The 18,743-nt window shown below is 43.8% G+C and overlaps 1 protein-coding gene across 2 annotated transcripts in view; it reads right to left on the bottom strand.

Annotated features, from left to right (window-relative positions):
• CPSF6 (cleavage and polyadenylation specific factor 6) overlaps window positions 1-12,776 on the bottom strand; it is a 56,946-nt gene extending 44,170 nt beyond the window's left edge. For both annotated transcript variants that reach the window (XM_082254729.1, XM_082254730.1), the window contains exons 1-3: window positions 12,623-12,776; window positions 5,972-6,181; window positions 2,816-2,919 (exon numbers count right to left, since the gene is read on the bottom strand). In XM_082254729.1, the coding sequence (XP_082110855.1) occupies window positions 2,816-2,919; window positions 5,972-6,181; window positions 12,623-12,685 (377 nt within the window). In that variant the 5' untranslated portion in view covers window positions 12,686-12,776. The remainder of the gene's footprint in view (window positions 1-2,815; window positions 2,920-5,971; window positions 6,182-12,622) is intronic.
• Between the last annotated feature and the right edge of the window lie 5,967 nt (window positions 12,777-18,743).

Here is an 18,743-nt window from a genome sequence, read left to right as displayed (position 1 = left end):
AACGTTCCAAAATCAGAAAAATCACCCCTTGAACAAACAAGTCTAGCACTACCCCAAAGAGACCTGTAAGTGATCTGGGGACAAGTGCAGGTTGGAAGGGAAGAACCTTTCCAGAGGATAAGACCGAACAACTTTGTGGACCCACGTGTCCGGGTCCCAGGGAGCTCCATGGATCCGAAAACCAGCGAAGACGTGCCCCCACCCCAGATACGGGTGAGGGCGCCCCTTCATGCAGAGACAGCCTTGTCGGCAGGTCTGAAATAGATCAGGCCAGGTCCACTTGGAACCTCTGGCGGAGGCCCTGACTTTTGATCCCTTGTCTTGAGACCCTGAGGGACGAAAAAACCTCTTATGGAGAATGGCCCATGTCTACGACGGTGCTCCTTGCCCTTGGTAGTCTGCAGAAGAAAAGTACTCTTCCCCCCCTGTGAGACCCTTAATGTCATCCAAGGAAGCTTAAAAACAGGCAATCCCTACAAGGGGGAGATCAGATAAGGCCTTCTTAGGAAGGCCAGCTTAGCAAGACAGGGGGAAACGGTTTCCCCTCCAGGTCCCGGCATAAAAGTTTAGCCCACTCGGTCAGACCTTGCTACACCAGGGCAAAAGTAAATACCAGCCTAAGTGCAGAACCAGCCACAGCAATCATTTGGCGGGCCAGAGCCTACGCCCTCCTATCAGCTGGATATTTAAAGGCCGGGGACTCTTCAACCTGAAAGAAGGTAGCTTTATTTAACCTGGAAACCCACCGTCCACCTTTAATGCAGTTAATCCTCAGAAGGACACCACACGGAAAAAGCGCTTAGGAACCACTGCCTTTTGGACAACCCTACTGTTTGTTCACAATGTTGTCAAAGTAAGTGGAAAAGGGAACACCCTCGCTGATTTGGAGGGCCTGCGGGTGCCAAAAGGGAGCGGCGCCTCCCGAAGCAGCATCAGCCGCAACCTCTGTTTTTAAAGTGTAACGCACTGACACAAAGTGCATCTACCAGCACCTTTTCCTGTGTGGCTAGAGGAGCAGAGGAATCATCCTCACTATCTGAGCAATCAGTGTGGTCGCTATATACTAAGCTTACCTGGAAAACACAGCAATTAGGAGAGGCCGCCAACTGCGATTCCGTGAAGGGGGCGATGACCAAGGGCCCACGAATAAACCACCTACTCGACCCCACAAAAAAATAAAAATAAAACAAGGGGGGGTTGCACTCCATAGAGGCCTTAAATGAAAATAGCCCCCTTAAAAAGGGGCCTGCCCGCCGTTACGCAGACATGCAGGCAGGGTGCCCTGATGGTCCCGCAGCGCTAAAAGGGGCAGGTGCCCCACACAATAATGGTGGCAAAGCTGTCAAAAAATGAAGCCCCCCCCACAGGGCCACCCCTTCAAAGTGAGGCGCCAAGCTGACCACATGGCCTAGCAGGCTGCAGCCAAACAGGAGGAAGTGGCTTCAGCCACTCTCACAGGGGCTGCCTCACGTAGTTTTCGATTAGTAGGCCGCAAAGCCTCAGCCTAAATTTTTGGCAGGACCCAGCCGCGTGAGGCGCGTACCTGCAGGTGCCAAACTATCTACGCCCCCAGCCCAACAACCACCGCAGGGAGTTCAGAGGACATCCCTGCCCCAGTCACCAACCTCCAGGTTGACAGGGAGCCTGCAACTCCAACTAGCCCCCCTAAGAGCATGTGGCAACAGCAAGCTCATTACCTCACCCGGGGGGGGTCAGAGGCCAGGTCGTATGCGTCCTCACGAGATGTTAACTCGCAGGCCAGCCTCTGTCCAGTGGGGCTATGTCGCGGCCAACCTAGCGCGGAGCCCAGTCTGGCAATTGATTGCAGATTCTCACAGTAACAAAATGATAAAGATAGGAAAAAATTCCATTTAAAAAAAAAAAAAAAAAAAAAAATTGCCAGGACCAGAGATCCCAGCAAGGAACTAGGTCCTTACTCCTGACAAAGCGGAAAAAAACAGAGACTGAAGGGTCCGATCAGGTCTGCCTGAGAAACTGACAGGCGGACCTGATCAGACAGCCTGGGTGAAAGGGGCCTTCGGCTGTGTGGCTGTGGCATGGCAGGGAGATGATAAATATATAAATATATTTATTTATTTCTTTTCTCAATAATTGAAAAAAAAAAAAAAAAATATTCAATTATTAAAAAAAAAAAAAAAAAAAAAACAACCACACTCCCTGTCCACTTACCTTTAAGCAAAGGTAAGTGGACAGGGAGATGAAGTCTGCAAAAAACGTCCATCTCATTTCCTTTTGGGAAGGAGATGGACAGGCATTGAGAACAGGCAGTGGAAACAGTCATTCGTGACTGCTTGTGAAACTCCCGGCCACCACAAGAGGGCGCCAGTTCCCAGTTGGAAGCCTCTCTCATCTCACAGAAAAAAAAGCGAAAAGCCGGGGCCTCAATTTTCAGACAGCGCGGTAGTCCTTGCACTCGGGGAGGAGGTGGGGGGCGCAAAAGGGACAGGACACCTCCTGCAGGGCACCCCAGGCGCCAGGTCGCTAATTTTAGTTGCCAATGCGACCTGGCGCCCCGGGATTTGTCGAGCCCTGATCTAGAGGTTGCCTAGTAGTGCTGTTTTACATACAAAAACAGGGATATTGCAACTGTTGCAGATTAATTAATATACTGCAGTACTGTGTTTAGTTTACAGATTAAATAATATGCTGCAGTACTGTGTTTAGCACACTACAGAGCAAATGGGCACAGCTTCCAGAACAGCTCACTATGTGTACTTACGGTACATACTACACATGAAAAATACATACTATAGAACTGGCTTGATTTTTTTTTTTAACAAGTATTTGAACTTACCCTTTTGACTGGCCGTTAGCACGATTCTCATAGAATTTAATTTCCAAAATATCATTGACACCCAAAGAGTGAACTGCATCAGTCAAGTCTTCATCTGTTGTCCACTAAATATATAAAAATAATTTTAGCTTTAATTTTAACCAGGACAAAATGATAAAATGTTACTTTTTTTAAAAAGTGTATTTCTTTCGTTTTTGCAAGACAATACAATAAAAACAAAGCCTTGTCACTTAAAAAAAAAAAAATGCGTACAGTATTACTTTCTTTAAGTAATGCCAATATTTTTGCTAAATAAATAGGTCAGTAGCAGAAATGTAAAAACTGCTCTGGCTAAAGTGGTAAAAGAAAGGTGTGTGCAGAGGTTACAGACACCAGTCCTAAGGAGAGTTTCAGAAACACTATCTGCCAAGTAACACCCACTTCACGGTCTGTAATAATATGCAGTGAATTACATTTATCTGGAAATCTGACCACTGACTGGCTCAGGGCACAATACAGTCTCTTCTAAATAAGAGGGTAAGCAATTCTACTTTGATAGGATAGAAAAAGCCAGGGACAGGCTACAAGTCACCTTTGGTGGAAACAGCAAAAATATTTCAACACTGCGGTGTCCTTGGACACTAAAGATAATCTGTAAACAAATATGTAATACTTTCTTCATAATCCAACCCCTGGGACTTCGCATATTAGCATATGGGTATGGTCAACCCCATTTTCTAGTACCTGGATCCCCTTTAAACTGGAGATACACTAATTTTTAATCATTTTACCTGATAACCACCTATGGTTCTTACTCACATCTAGCAATTAAATATATAACAAAGAGACAAATATTTTAAATTCCATTTTTCTTTTTAACTATGACTCAATACAGAGTTGTTTAAAGATGCCATCCACCCAGAAAAATGCTCAAAAAACATTTGGTAAGAGGGTACCACATATGTATGCAATTTTTCCTACTGCTAGATTTTTTTGTTTTTTTAATGGGGGATGACAACTGAAATCTACCCCTTCCCTAGTACTATCCTCTTCCATGTTCATTCAGAAACTGAAGGGCATCAGTAAATATGAGGCAGATTTGACCTAATCTCCATTGCCATACAGAGCACAAAAGCGAAAGAAGAGACTGCCATGAAGTCAAGACACTGGTCTCATCACTGGAAAAAGCTGGGAACAGCAGAGTGTACAAAGGAAATTGAATGGTGGGGAGTGAGGCAGCGAATATCACACGGAGAAAAGGAGAGCTCACAGTGTAGCAGGTCTGGGGTGGCAGAGGGTGAGGAGGGGAAGTTGTCCTTATTTTTATTCAACGGCTGTGGTCAGTAGCTTATTAGCTGCTGATCACAGCTACTCATAAAATACCAGTCTGGGGGTCAACCTCTTTATATGCTCATAGACACTGCAACCAGCCTACTGCAAGTAGTTTTGTTCCAATGTAACTCTTGTGTTTATGGCAGAAAAAAAAAAAAAAGGTAGTGTCTTCAGACTGCTTGAGCAACGTCCAAACAAAGCAACTTAATCACTTCTAGACCTGAAGGTTTTACCCCCTTAATGACCAGGCCATTTTTTGCAATTCGGCACTGCGTTATTTTAACTGACAGTTGCCCGGTCGTGCGACACTACCAAAATAAAATTGAGGTCCTTTTTTCTCCCCACAAATAGAGCTGTCTTTTGGTGGTATTTGATCACATCTGCGATTTAAATTTTTTGAGCTATAATCAAAAACAAAAAAAAAAAAAAAAAAAAAGGCCGACACTTCTGAGAAAAAAAAAAAAAAAACAATGCTTTTACTTTCTGCTATGAAACATTCGCAATAAAAAAGAAAATGTAAAAATCAAATTTTTTCATCATTTTAGGCTAACATGTATTCTGCTACATATTTTTGGCAAAAAAAATTCCAAGAAGTGTATATTGATTGTGTGCGCAAAAGATAGCTCATCTACAAACTAGGGGAAAGAGGTAATTTTTATTTATTTTTTTACTAGTAATGGCAGCGATCAGTGATTTTTAGCAGGAATGCAACATTGCGGTGGAAAGATCGGACACCTGACATTTTTAACACTTTGGGGGGGGGGGGGGGGGGCAGTGACATTACTACAGTAATCAGTGCTATATATATATATATATATATATATATATGCACTGTTACTGTACTAATGAGACTGGCAGGCTAGGGATTAACACCAGTGTTCAAAGTGTTAAATGAGTCCCTAGGGGGTGCTTTCTAACTGTGGGAGGTGGACTTGCTGGATGACCACAGAGACCTATGTTCCTAAAAAGGAGGAACACAGATCCATGTGTGTTCATCACTGGCAGAACAGCGGTCTGCCGTGTTTACATCAGCAGACTGCCATTCTGTCTCCACAGGGAGTGATCGTGGGTGCATAAAAGAAAAGAAAAGGAGGCGCAAACACCTAGTGCATTACCCGTGGTACTGTTAAAATTGGTTTAATAAAAATGCTGAATGCATACTCACAAACATGAAGAATAAAAATCGTATTGCAAATTCCCGTCACCCATGTGTTGGACCATGTCCTGGAAATTGCGGTCGCAATTTCCAGGACATGGTCCAACACATGGGTGACGGGAATTTGCAATACGATTTTTATTCTTCATGTTTGTGAGTATGCATTCAGCATTTTTATTAAACCAATTTTAACAGTACCACGGGTAATGCACTAGGTGTTTGCGCCTCCTTTTCTTTTCTTTTATGCATCCGTTTGGAGTTCCCTGCCTGAGGAGAGCAGCACGCCAGTCTTCCCCTTCGGAGTGAGCGCTTGGCTGATTATTTGTTTGTGTAGTGATCCTGGGTGCCCGGCGGACATCGCGGCCCCCGGACCCACTGATTGACTCCCCCAGTGGCCAATAGGCGCCCCCGAGGGACAGGTACGCTGTTTCGTAGGACAGAGCTAACCTGCCGCAATATAAGTACGGCGGCTGGACAGCAAGTGGTTAAAGGGGAAAAAAAAAAATAAAAAAAAAAAAAAGAATCGGGCTGTAATTGGCCCTTGAAGATAATTTCAATACAAACAAAGCTGTACACCACTATAAAAGACCATTCTTTCCAGATAATAGGAATCAAACAGGCACACATTTATGTCATAGGTGGATACAATATATTCAAGTATACAGTTTAGCTTCATACATTTTACATACCCATGTCAAATTTCCTATGTACAGTGCTATTCTTTTTCCAGGATAAGTAAATGCTGAATTTGAGGATGATCCTTTTACCACGTCATCTGAAACCGATGTTGCTAGATTATCCATGTAGTCCCTGTCTTCAGGTGCATCTCCATTATTTGCAGATGGAGAGATGACATCCTCATAAAGTTCAATCTGGTCATGTGCACCATATTCTGCTTCCTGTAAAACAAGCATTCCACACAAGATTTTAAGACATTTACAAAATATCAAAAAGCAAGCAAACACTGAAACAACTTTACTGTGAATGCTCTAGCCATCTAGCATTAACGGCTGTCCACACCACAAAAACGCACTCCAGATCCAATCCGGATGCGTTTTCGTGTTAACAAGTTTTTAGCGCATTCAGGTGCGTTTTCCGTGAGTTTCCAGATGCTTTTTTCCTGGTTTTGTTTTCACTGTACTTGGGTCTGGTGCGTATTTGATGTGTTTTACTGTGTTCCACTACAGTTGTACATTGTAGGAAAAATGCAGCATGTTCTACTTTTTTTTTCCAGAACTTGAATTGATCGCACTGGTGTGAACTATGCCATTGGAAACCGTATAACCTACTTTACATGAGTTTTTGATGCAGAAAATAAAAAGAAGATTGCACTGGACTGCATGTGGCGTGAACTGGCCCTAAAAGATAAAACTAATGCAGCCATCACATCTAAGAATCGGTAATTTGCAATATAATAAATGTTTGTTTTAAGGCATTAGGGCTGGTGCACACCACAAAACATTCTCCAGATCCGTTCCATGTGCGTTTCTGCATATGATTTTGGTGCATTTTTAATGCATTTCTGGATGCAGAAAAAAAAAACGCACTGGACTGCATGTGGTGTGAACTGGCCCTAAAATCCTACTTTTAGAAAATCCTGTACAGAATTTGGAACACTGTACCCCCAGGCTTATTTCTGAGAATACACACCCCAGAATGAAGCTTAAACATTCTAGTAACTGCAGAATGGAGTCAGACTTCCAGGTATCCAGTCATATTCTGTATTCTGTAATATAATACCAAAAGTTCTTTTTGGCCCCACTTCTCATGCGAGTCACAGAAGTTAATTTTATTTTAAACCCCTCTGACCCATTTCCCATCGACAGCAGGCTAAAGTCCGCTGATACTCAGCCGGTCCAGACTCTGGATCGATTCTCACTTTAAAGGAGCTGTAAAGTCAGGAAGATTTTTTTATCTTAATGCATTCTATTAAGATAAAAAGCCTTCTGTGTGTACCAGCCCCCCCTCTCTGTCCAGCGATGTCCACAAGCCCCTCGGCTGTCCTGGGACTCTCCCTCCTGATTGGCTGAGATACACCCGCAGCAAACTGACTGCCCACAGCTGTCAATTAAAGTCAGTGAGCCAATCAGGAAAGAGATGGGGCGGAACCGAATGGACACAAAGCTGCAGCTTGGCTCGGGTGCTCCTATAGAATACTGCTTGCGGTGGGGGCAGTCAATAAGAGAGAGTGGTCAGGAGCAGGAACGAGGGACCAGAAAAAAGGAGGATCCAGGCTGCTCTGTGCAAAACCAACTTCACAGAGGAAGTAAAACATGTTTTTTTTTTTTCAAACAAGACTTTACAATCACTTTAATGTCAGGATCCACCCAGATGCCTGGACCGGCAGCTGGCTCATCCTCTCAAGTGAGCCACTAAGAGACTGAGCTAGCTCCCTGCACAGACTGGCCCTCCATTAAGCCCAGGAGGGGCAGTCCAAAGAGCTAGTGACTGACAGTCACTGAAGGAACTGAGCGATCAGTGGTATTTGATTGCTCAATTCTCCGTCTTAGAGGCAGCAGGGGACAGATGCAGCATCGAACCAATGCTGCATCCACCTAATTGAGTATGTTTGTTTTTTTAATCTCAAACTTCTTTTTTTAAATCATTTAGGAACTCCTTAGGAACTATTCGTATGTATGAAAAAATATTCCCAATTTTCCAAATTCCTAAGTTTTACTATCAAATACTTTAAAGCCCATCTCAGGGGGAAAAAGAAAAAGTTTTCCCCTGTGCAGTGCGGGCACAGCGCTGCTGCAGGTCATCTGTTAGTTTTTGTCCAAGGCTGAGGAGAAAGAAGACTTAACTAATCCTCTGATCCTCTCTGCACAAACAAGGTCCATAAAGATATGAATGAGCGAGTTTAGGGTGGGGGAACGTGACTGTACTGCACAGAGTCTTGACCTCAACCCGATCGAACACCTTTGGGTTGAATTAGAGTACAGACTGCAAGCCAGACCTTCTCTCCAACATCAGTGCCTGACCTCACAAATGGGCTTCTGGAAGAATGGTTAAACATTCCCATAGACACACTCCTAAACCTTGTGGACTGTCTTCCCAGAAGAGTTGAAGCTGTCATAGCTGCTAGGGGTGGGCCAACTCAATATTGAACCTACGGACTAAGGCTCCATGTACACACGGGACGTTGTTAAAAGTCCCTTTGAATGCTGGAATTTTTAGGACGTTTGAAGCGTCCGTTAGGTCGCGTTTGCACCCGCGTTTAGCGGGCGTTTGCGTTTAGAACCGTTCCTAGAGGACAAAAAAATTATTCCCCTTTAAAATGGAAAAACGCGAACGCTAAACGTGGGTCATCGCATTCGGATGCGTTCGTGTGTTTGAAACGCCGGGAAACACACGTTCGAACGCAAATAATTGCGTTCTAAAAAAAAAGTCCCTGAACGCAACTGCCTGCAAATGACTGTAAACGACCATGTGTACACATTCACGCTGGCAAAGCGGACCCTCAGGAAACACCTCCAATCCTCCGGTGTGCAGTGTAGCCATACTCCAACGCGTTTCATCACTTCCAACTTCGCCAAGGGGGAACACAGCACAGCAAACCGGTTTATCAATCCTCTCATCACTAAAAGCAATTAACCCATTCTGAGCTCACTAATAACCATATCTATACAGAGTACCACAATTCTTCCAATTAAAATATACCAATTGTTCACACCATTGGTGGTTATTGCAGCCATCAATGGTGTGAACAATTGGTATATTTTAACGTATAATACCCTTACTGAGCTTAAGAATAACATACTGTTACGCATCTCTATGGGTGTTTGAATAGATTATGCAGTTTGACACAATAGGGGTTAAGGATACAGATGGTCAACATTGCCAGTATAGCCCTTATCGTCAACTATTACTATTTGCTCTGCCCGCTCCCACCTTAACTAAGCTTCTAGTTGAAATGTCGACCAGTCTAGCTTATGTGAGGGTAGTTTTTGGAGTGATCCAGTATAGAATGGGTTAAGTTCACAGACGGTTACTCAGTTTGGAGTGCCCTGTAAGTTGAAGAATTGTGGTACTCTGTAGGGATATGGTTATTAGTGAGCTCAGAATGGGTTAATTGCTTTTAGTGATGAGAAGATTGATAAACCGGTTTGCCATGCGGCCACCCCCCTTTGACAAAGTCAGAAGTGACAAAACGCGTCGGGCGTGGCTACATGGCACACCGGAGAATTGATCGGAGGATTGGAGGTGTTTCCCGAGGGTCCGTTTCGCCAGTGTGGAGGTGGTGAGGACTGTGGGAACCCCCCAGACCCCTTATTTTTTGAAACACATGCGCTATATTATCTAACATCTTGGGAGTGCATTTTGTGATGGGTTTTAATATGAGTTAACAAACGTAAAGACCATATTTCACTAGTGGAGCTCTCCTTCTTTTCTACGGTGGGTTATTTTTGAAAGAGGAGGAGCCGTTCGAGGTGGAAGACTTAACCACTTGCCGACTGCCGTCAGTATATTTACTGCGGCAGTCAGCCCCTCACAGGCAAAGCGACGTAGGTCTATGTCGCTAGCCTGTGAGGCTCTGGGGAGCGAGCGCGCGCTGCCGGAGGCGCGCTCCCACTTGCTCACGGACCCCCCCCCCCCGCGCGTGTGCCCGGGGGACCCGATGTCCGGCGGGCACTCACGATCGTCCGTTAGAGCGGGAGAAAGGCAGGCGGCTAATGTAAACACAGCCGCCTGTCCTTCTCCCCTGTGTAAGAATGAAGATCATACGGTTCTACTATGTAGGACCGTTGACCTCTGTTCTTACACATCAAGCCACATCCAATCAGTTAGAAACACGCCCCTGGGGACACACTTAACCCCTTCCCTCCCAGTGTCATTTTTACAGTAACAGTGCATATGTATAGCACTGATTACTGTAGTAATGTCACTGGTAACCCCAAAAGGGTCAAAAATGTCAGTCAAGGGTCCAATCTGTCCGCCACTATGTCGCAGTCCCGCAAAAAAAAAGACAAAAATTTTTACCTTAGTAAACGCAATAACTTTTGCGCAAACCAATTAAAATACGCTTTTTGCAATTTTTTTTTACCAAACATAGGTAGCAGAAAACAAATTGGCCTAAAATGTTAACAAAATTTTGATTTTTACATTTTTTTGGGGGGGAATTTCATATAAAAAAAAAATGTGAAACATATTGTTATTTTTGAAAATTGACGCTCTTTTTTTGTTTATAGCGCATGAACAAAAAAAAAAAAAAAAAAACGCACAGTTGATCAAATACCACCAAAAGAAAGCTCTGTTTGTGGGGAAAAAAAGGATGCGAAATTCGTTTAGGAACAGCGTCGCACGACCGCGCGATTGTCAGTTAAAGCAACGCAGGGCCGAATCGCAAAATAGGCACTGGTTAGGAAGGGGGTAAAATCTTCCGGGGCTTAAGTGGTTAAAGACAATTCTCCGCCCCCCCCCCCCGGGTATAACTAGTGATTCCACTGCACATGAGCCCTGACCATGAAAATGGAGGCAATAATATGGGGTGAGTTGCCAGCTGATTGGAGCGGTATCACGAAGGTGGTGGATTTTGGGCGATTGAGCTACATCACGGGACTCTAAGAGCCGGTTCACATACAGGCGACCCAACTTGCCGGGGCGACCTGTGTGCACCGCGACCTCGGAGAGACATGCACAGACTTCATATCATTGAAGTCAATGCAGGTCGCCCCAAAGTAGTACAGGACCCTTTTTCTAAGTCGGAGCAACTTGTGTCGCTCCTATTAGAACGGGTCCTGTGCTAATCTATGGCAGGCGACCAGGTCGCCTGACAAGTCGCCCCAGTGTGAACCGGCTCTTAGTATCTGATCACTATTCACTTTATTAACTGCAGTGTGTACAGAGCGTGGACTGGCTTTTATGCACATCTTCTTTGGAGATTACTGCTCATATATTGTGTATTTATTTTTTCACCTCGTCAGTATATGATTCATCTATTTTTTTTTCACCTAATTTTGTTAAAATGCGTGGCTGAGTGATCATTGTTTGGATTAAGGATTCACTTTATTACATTGTAAAACATGATTATAGTTATCTAGCAGCCTTAACAATGTTGATAAACATTTTGAGGCTTTTTTTTTTTTTTTTTGACAGCTGTGAGTGATCGGAGAACAGCTCTGCTTTGTATGAATCAAGGAAATGCCGTTTTAAGATTGTGAGGGGAGGTGAATCGAGGTCGCGATTTTTTTAAATGATCGTGCAGCTATACCGCAACCAAGGATTCCTTGAAAGGGTGAAAAGGCTTATTCCATGGTCACACGATAAATATAGGGCAAAGTTTCAGAGCCACACAGGGCCCCCTTTCTTCACCTTGAGCATTCCTGTGCACATCACATGAAATATCTGTGCAGAGAAATTTGAGCCATACATGTCAATCGCATTGCATCCGTACCAAAAAGTGCAGGACCCTTTTTTTCTGCACCTGAAATGCATTGCATAGGTGTGCACACCCATGAAATGCGATTCTAACAATCATGCTGCATTTTGCGATCTGAGGGGTGTCATTGATCTAACATTGACACCTGCAGCAGATCATGTGAATGCTGTGCTATTGCTATGCAGTGTGATGCAGGGAAACAGCCAATCTTGTGCGTTTTCCCACATCGCATCAGTGTGAACCAGGGCTCAGGACCGGTTCACACCACAAATTCTACAATCTGTTTTTGATGCATTCCAGTGCATCTTCGTCCCTTTTTGTTGATTCATCACAGTTGCATTACATTGCGTTTTGCCACGTTCAACAGAGAACAAAAAAATGCAACATGTTCTACTTTTGTAGAGTGCAATGGAACACAAGAGCACTTGGGTGAACTAGGGCCATTGGAATTCATGTGCATAGGTTTTTGATGCAGAATAAAAGTGCAGTGGACTGCATGCAGTGTGAAGCTGCCCTTACTTAGGATATGTGTATAAATGATTGAAGTGCATTGTAACAGGCGCTCATATAAGAACTGTACACAGGAAGTGAAGATGTCTCCATACAGGTTCTTAAGGTTGCCAGTAGTCAATTACGAGCAGCAGGGCAGGGAAGAGCCCCGTATAGTAGAGACCGATGTTATTGTTTATATGGGGCCGGCTGTAGGGCGAAGGAGGCGGGGTCGAGGATTGCGGCCTGTTCCACGCGCGGCCTACACAAAGGGAGCGCCGAGCTCCGGCTCACTCCGCTCTCTCAGTCACAGTGCTGAGCCGCCACTGCGCTCCTAATTAAAGAGGACAACGAACCCCACACAGTGCCCGCCGCACCTCACCACAGCAACCACCCCTACCCCCCCCTGCCCAGCCCACTATGCCTATGGAGGCGGCAACCTGCGCCAGGCATGCTCGAAGCAAACCAATACCTGGTTAAACTCCTCGCCCACGTCCGCGTAAATGTCTATGTGGTCCACTCCGTCCGCCATCATCCGCCTCGGGTATCCGTGCGAGCCAGACTCGGAACGTCGAGAGCTCGCGACCGAGATGGAAGCAGAGCCAAGCGGGAAAGCTTACGTCACTTCCGCCCTCCGGTGCACAATAGGAAGAGAAGGAGAGGCGCACACAGAGGACTTGTTTGAATTGGCAAAACTTTATTCATATAAGTACAGTTATCCTTACTAAGAAACAATATTGGAGCAGTTAGGTGTTGCCAACATTTTTATATGCCGTATTCTTGCTTTCTAGTAATAATATAATCACAGCTCATTAAAAAAAAAAAAATATGTATGGGGTTTTGTTTTTTAACTCATACTTATGTAGCACTGTCCCAGTAAGTAGGGCAGGGATTTGCAAACTGTGGCCCTCTAGATGTTGCAGAACTACAAGTCCCATGAGGCATAGCAAGACTGACAGTCACAAGCAGAGGCATGATGGGATTTGTAGTTTTGCAACAGCTGGAGTACATATCCCATAGTTGCCAACATTTGAAAAAAAATTCCAGGGACACTTTGCAGCACAGCTATCAATTATTTACCACACCCACTTCTTTGAAGCTCCGCCCACTCTGCATAATTAATCTCCGCCTACTTATCAGATTATAGGGTCTACTCAATAAAGAGTGTACATATACAAGGAAGGAGACCCCCTATTGGGACTATGACGGGTAATGACTCATGTATAGGTTCAAAAAAGTTAAAATTTTATTATACACAAAAATACATATCAATTGATAAATATACATTTCAATACAAAAGTAGCATCATTTAAAATTCTGAAAATGGCGACTATATACAGTTCAACTGGAATAGTGACGCTTGTAGCATGGAGGAACCTGAAGTTTGGTTTTGGAAATCCTACGTGTTTCAAACAATTCTTCCTCAGGGGTCTTTAAACCATATTTACATTATAAGTGTTCTATAATGAAAAAAATTTTTTGTTCAAAGTGTAACGGATCATCACAATTTTATCAAAAAAAAAAAACAATCAATTATATTCTTTTAGAACACATACCATGTATGGCGTCACAGTTTTGAACAGAGTCGCTTATGTTAAAACCTTGATTGTTCAGCACCGCCGGGAATGGCATACCCGGAAATACTCCAAAGTCCCGCAAGACCCCTTCGGCCTTTCCCAACACCATCAATAGACAGGTGTGGGTTAAGACAACAGAGAGTCTAAGTGTGGGGGAAGTCTTGACGCGAAAGCGTAAGACGCCACGCGTATAGGGGGCGGAGACTCGGACGGACGAGCGTCAGCCCATCAGCACGGCTCCCCACAGCTGTAATACTGTTTGGCGTGTACGGCCCGCACAAGCCTCATTGTGCAGATCCATGTGAATGTGATTTCATTTTGGCATTCTAATAAAAGGATAATAGCAGTGTACACTTAGATCCTCTATTATTTTTACCCACATACCCATGGAATTGTGAAAGATCGATCCAGGAAGTAGCATCCCTTACATTGGGCTTATCCTTACAGAGGATTCACTGCTGGCTTATTACATCAGTGAGGTGAGAGGCCATCCTGTGGCTAAACGGTGGTGGTGTCACTTGCACTTTATATATGGAGACATCTATCAAGCACCTTGGTTGAATTTAGCTCACGGCTTGTCCCATGGTTTAGTGGACCTTTTATGCACCTTATTTTTGAATGCACTTTATGGACACTTATATTGCACTTCTGGAGGAATAGTTATTTATATGGAAAATTATTTATATGATGCACATTTTTATAGCGCTGTATATTTATTGTTTATACTCACACAGGTACTCGTTGACGGTCCTCTGCTGCATGTGCAGCCGCTGCAGCATTGCCAAAGTCGAGTTCCACCTGGTGGGCATGTCACAAGTCAGGAGGTTTACGGGCAGGTGGAATTCCCGTTGAATTTTAGGCAGCCGAGCACTGGCTGCTTGAAATGGCTACAGACTCTTATGGCCAGCTTCAGCAGATCTTCCAACCCTGGGTACCTGTTTAAAAAACGCAGTACCACCAAATTGAGGACATGTGCCAGGCATGGCACATGTGTTAACTTTTCCTGTCTAAGGGAGGACAGGAGGTTTGTGCCATTATCGCACATCATTCCTGGCTATAGCTGGCATGGCGTGAACCACCTCTGGGCCTCCTGCTGCAGAAATGCCAGAATTTCTGCTCCCGTGTGGCTCCTGTCCCCTAGACAGACCAGCTGAAGCACTGCATGGCACCTTTCAGACTGACTCATTGAATAGCCCCTTGAACGCTTAGGGGTACTTGTAGTTCATGGGACAATTCCGCAGAGGAGGGTATGGAGAAGTAGGGGGTTGAGCTAACAAATCTCGCATCATGGTCCTTTGAAGACGCTGTGTGTGACGGCGAAACGCGTTGACGCACTTCCGGTTGCGGACGTAACGTCATTTCCGGTCGGGAACTTCCTGTATGTGGAACGCACGCCAAGAGCGGCGCCACTTGCTTTGTTTGCTATATGCCATTTTTATTCTTTGATCTTGTAAGTATTCAATCGTTTTTTGGGGAATAAAATTATACCTACGTACTTCACGATGTATGGCCCTCTTTTCTTTTAATGGTATTATCGGGAACGATTTCCATACGGAGGACACATCGGAGGAATTCCATATCTGATCCTGGGCAAATGTGCAATAAAACCAAGGGCTTTCATACTATCTAATTCCGGTGAGTGGGGAACCAAGAGGGCACCTTCACCTCACAAGCACCTTTATTTATCTGGCACTTTGGCACCTTTTTTGGATCATCAATAAGGACTTTATTCCACCATTTTCTGCACTTTAAATCTCACATTTTGAATGTTTATATATATTTTTTTAGTCTAAATATGCACTTTAAAATATTTCTATAGAAATTTATGCACTTTAATGAGATTAATATATTTTATTATTACATATTGTATTCACATGATATAGATTGGTTTCAATTTAAATAATTTATAATTTTTGACATTAATCTGTTGCTAGCGCTGCATTAATTTGGTTTTATTCATCACCATTAGCTGAATAGAGCTCTGGCAGCACAACAAACTGCATTACTTAGCCCTGTCCTGCATTCTTCCGAGTTGCAAGCAGAGTTGCCCAGTGTGCAGTGAACAAAATATATTGTCCCTGACCATGCTTCTAGGACCACGTGTCAGCAGTAACATAGACCTTGCCGCTGACTGCCTTGCCCACCGATGCCACAACATTGCCTTCCACATGATGGTAGAGAGCTGGAATAGCCTTACATTAAAGCAAATAGTGACTGGGAAACTGCCAATGTGGTACAGCACTTTCTGAAAATTCATGGAAGGGGGCAGAATCCACCAGACAGAAAGGCAGGAGTTGTAAAGCCAGCAGCTATGTCAAACTTAAATTTAGACACTGGGCATGTGGGTGGCAGTGATTGTATTTTTTTTACTTCACTGCAGTAGATGGGGCAGAGAAATTTGCCTGCTGTAGTCTACAGTTGGTGGTGTGCTACTGGCAGACGTGCTGCAAGGACCTGGGACACCCTGCGCTATACCATCATCCCTGTCAGTGGAGGCAGCTGAGTGATCAGGAGGTATAGCGGGGGGTAGATTGGAAAGGTGAGGAGGAGCAGGTGCTCTTGCCAATGGGCTAAGTGGTGGGAGGTTAAATGCCTCGTAAAGCATGTGATACCCAAATGGCTGGTGTTTTTGCCACGCTTGATGTGGCAAAGTTTGCAAATTGCAACAGTGTGATCGGCTACACATGTGCTAAAAAAGGCCCAAACAGCTGAGTTGTGGGAAGTGGGCCGGGAGATAACAGCTCCACAATCTGGTGGAATAGGGAAGCTGCTCTCTACTCTTCCATGATGGCTGCCTGTTTGGGGTTGTGCCTCACCCTCACTTTCCTTCTCTGCTCTATCCGGCACCCAAGTCTCGTCAGTGACCTCATCATCATCCCCTCAATCCTCATTTTCACTGGAGACAACTTGGCAATACGCTGTGACTGGGGGAACATGACTGCCAATTTATTGTTTACCAGTGTTCTCCCCCCTCTGTATGCTCATGTTCCTACCTTGCTCAACCTCAAATCTATGATCAGAATCAAGTAATGGCTGTGCATCAAGGAGCAAGTGGCTGACGTTGTGTTCAAATAACTAAGCCAAATCTTCCATGCATGATGCTGGGGCTATGGCAGGAGAAGCTGTGAACAAGGAGGCAAAATAAGCCACTCTGTTTGGGTGACGGAGGATGATGATGGTTTAGTAAGCCAGTCCACCACCTCCTCTGTATGCTGTGGCTGGATGGCATGGGCAACATCACTAAACAGAGGAAATTATTCCCTGCCTAAGGACGGACCACATCCACCTTTGCCTGTGGACACATACGCTGTTGGCCCCCTCACAGTGCCATGGGAACGTCTGCCTCTCCTCGCTGGCCTCCCAGACATCATGGGGAAGGGGAGCTCTTATTACAAAATGTAATAAAGATGTGGAAATGTGTGCATTAATCAATGGAAAGTGGTGTTTGCTGCACTTTACCTTAAGTACTCACTACACAGACACACTCCACTAACACACTACAATATACTGCAGTAAAACTGCACGGACGCACTGCAACATGCACCAACACTGCAACGTGCAGTAACGCACAGATATATACTGCATTAAGCGTGCACTAACGCACTGATATATACTGCGTTAAATGTGCAACAACGCATGGATATATGCTGTGTTAAACATGCAGTAATGCATGGATATATACTGCGTTAAATGTGTAGTAACACGCTGATATATACTGCATTAAATGCACAGTAATGCACTGATATATACTGCGTTGAACGTGCAGTAACGCACAGATGTGTACTGCGTTAAATGACAAGTAATGCACGGATATATACTGCGTTAAACGTACAGTAACGCACTGGTATATACTGTGTTAAACGTGCAGTAACACATGGATATAGATTGCGTTAAACGTACAGTAGCACACATATATGTACTGCGTTAAACGTCCAGTGATGCACAAGTATATACTGCGTTAAACATACAGTAACGCACAGATATGTACTGCATTAAATGACCAGTGCCGCACGGATATATAGTGCATTAAAGGTACAGAAATGCACTAATAAATACGGCGTTAAACGTGCAGTAACACAGGGATATATACTGTGTTAAACGTGCAGTAACGCACAGATACATACTGTGTTAAAAGTACAGTAACGCACTCAAATATACTGCGTTATATATTATTATGATTATATTAATATATATATATAATAATTATTATTAATAATATCATTATATATATATATATATAATATACATATATAATGATATTATTAATAATAATAATATCATTATATATAATATATATATATTATATTTTTTAAATATTAAACACATCCTAATGGGAGTGCTAATTGCCACTTTAAACAAGCTTCTAGCAGGCTTCAAAACTTCTTAAAGGTTGTTGAAAGCCTGCTAGCAGCTTGCTTAAAGTTTTAAAGTTGCAATCAACATTCTAATTAGGTTCTGTGTTCAACATTAACAAACTGGAGTTAAATGGTATTTTATAATGCCCCATACACACGTGCAGATTATCTGCAGACTTTTGTCTGCAGACTTACCTTTTCTATGTAGTGCAAGGGCCTGCCGGATTGCATACAAATTGAAAGTGTTTAGGTTTGACCTCATATTATATGGTTTTGGTAAGTCTGCAGACAAAAGTCTGCAGATAATCTGCACGTGTGTATGGGGCATAAGCTTCAAGAATGCTTGCTAAAAGTTGCAAATGCTTTGTCAAAGCTTGCTCTTCACACTGCTCTTGTGCAAGGTGAAGACCGTGGGAAACAGGCCTTATGAATTTAAGCCCATAATATGAATTTACTGCAATTAGTACAGATGATTGCCATCTAGTGGACATATATTATTATTACAGGTTGGCATATACGGTATCTAATAGTCCTTTATTAAGAGGATATATTTTTCGATATGGCTTGGGAGCTCATGTTAGATATTACTTGGATCCATTATTATATCTTGAATTAGGATAAGTGCATCAAGTATACTATTGTTGATGCAGTACCTACCTAC

The sequence above is a fragment of the Pelophylax lessonae genome (assembly GCF_965119305.1).
Source record: "Pelophylax lessonae genome assembly, chromosome: 4".
Taxonomy (NCBI): domain Eukaryota; kingdom Metazoa; phylum Chordata; class Amphibia; order Anura; family Ranidae; genus Pelophylax; species Pelophylax lessonae.
Note: the sequence above shows the minus strand (reverse complement) of the source record. Positions and strands in the feature narration are given on the sequence as shown.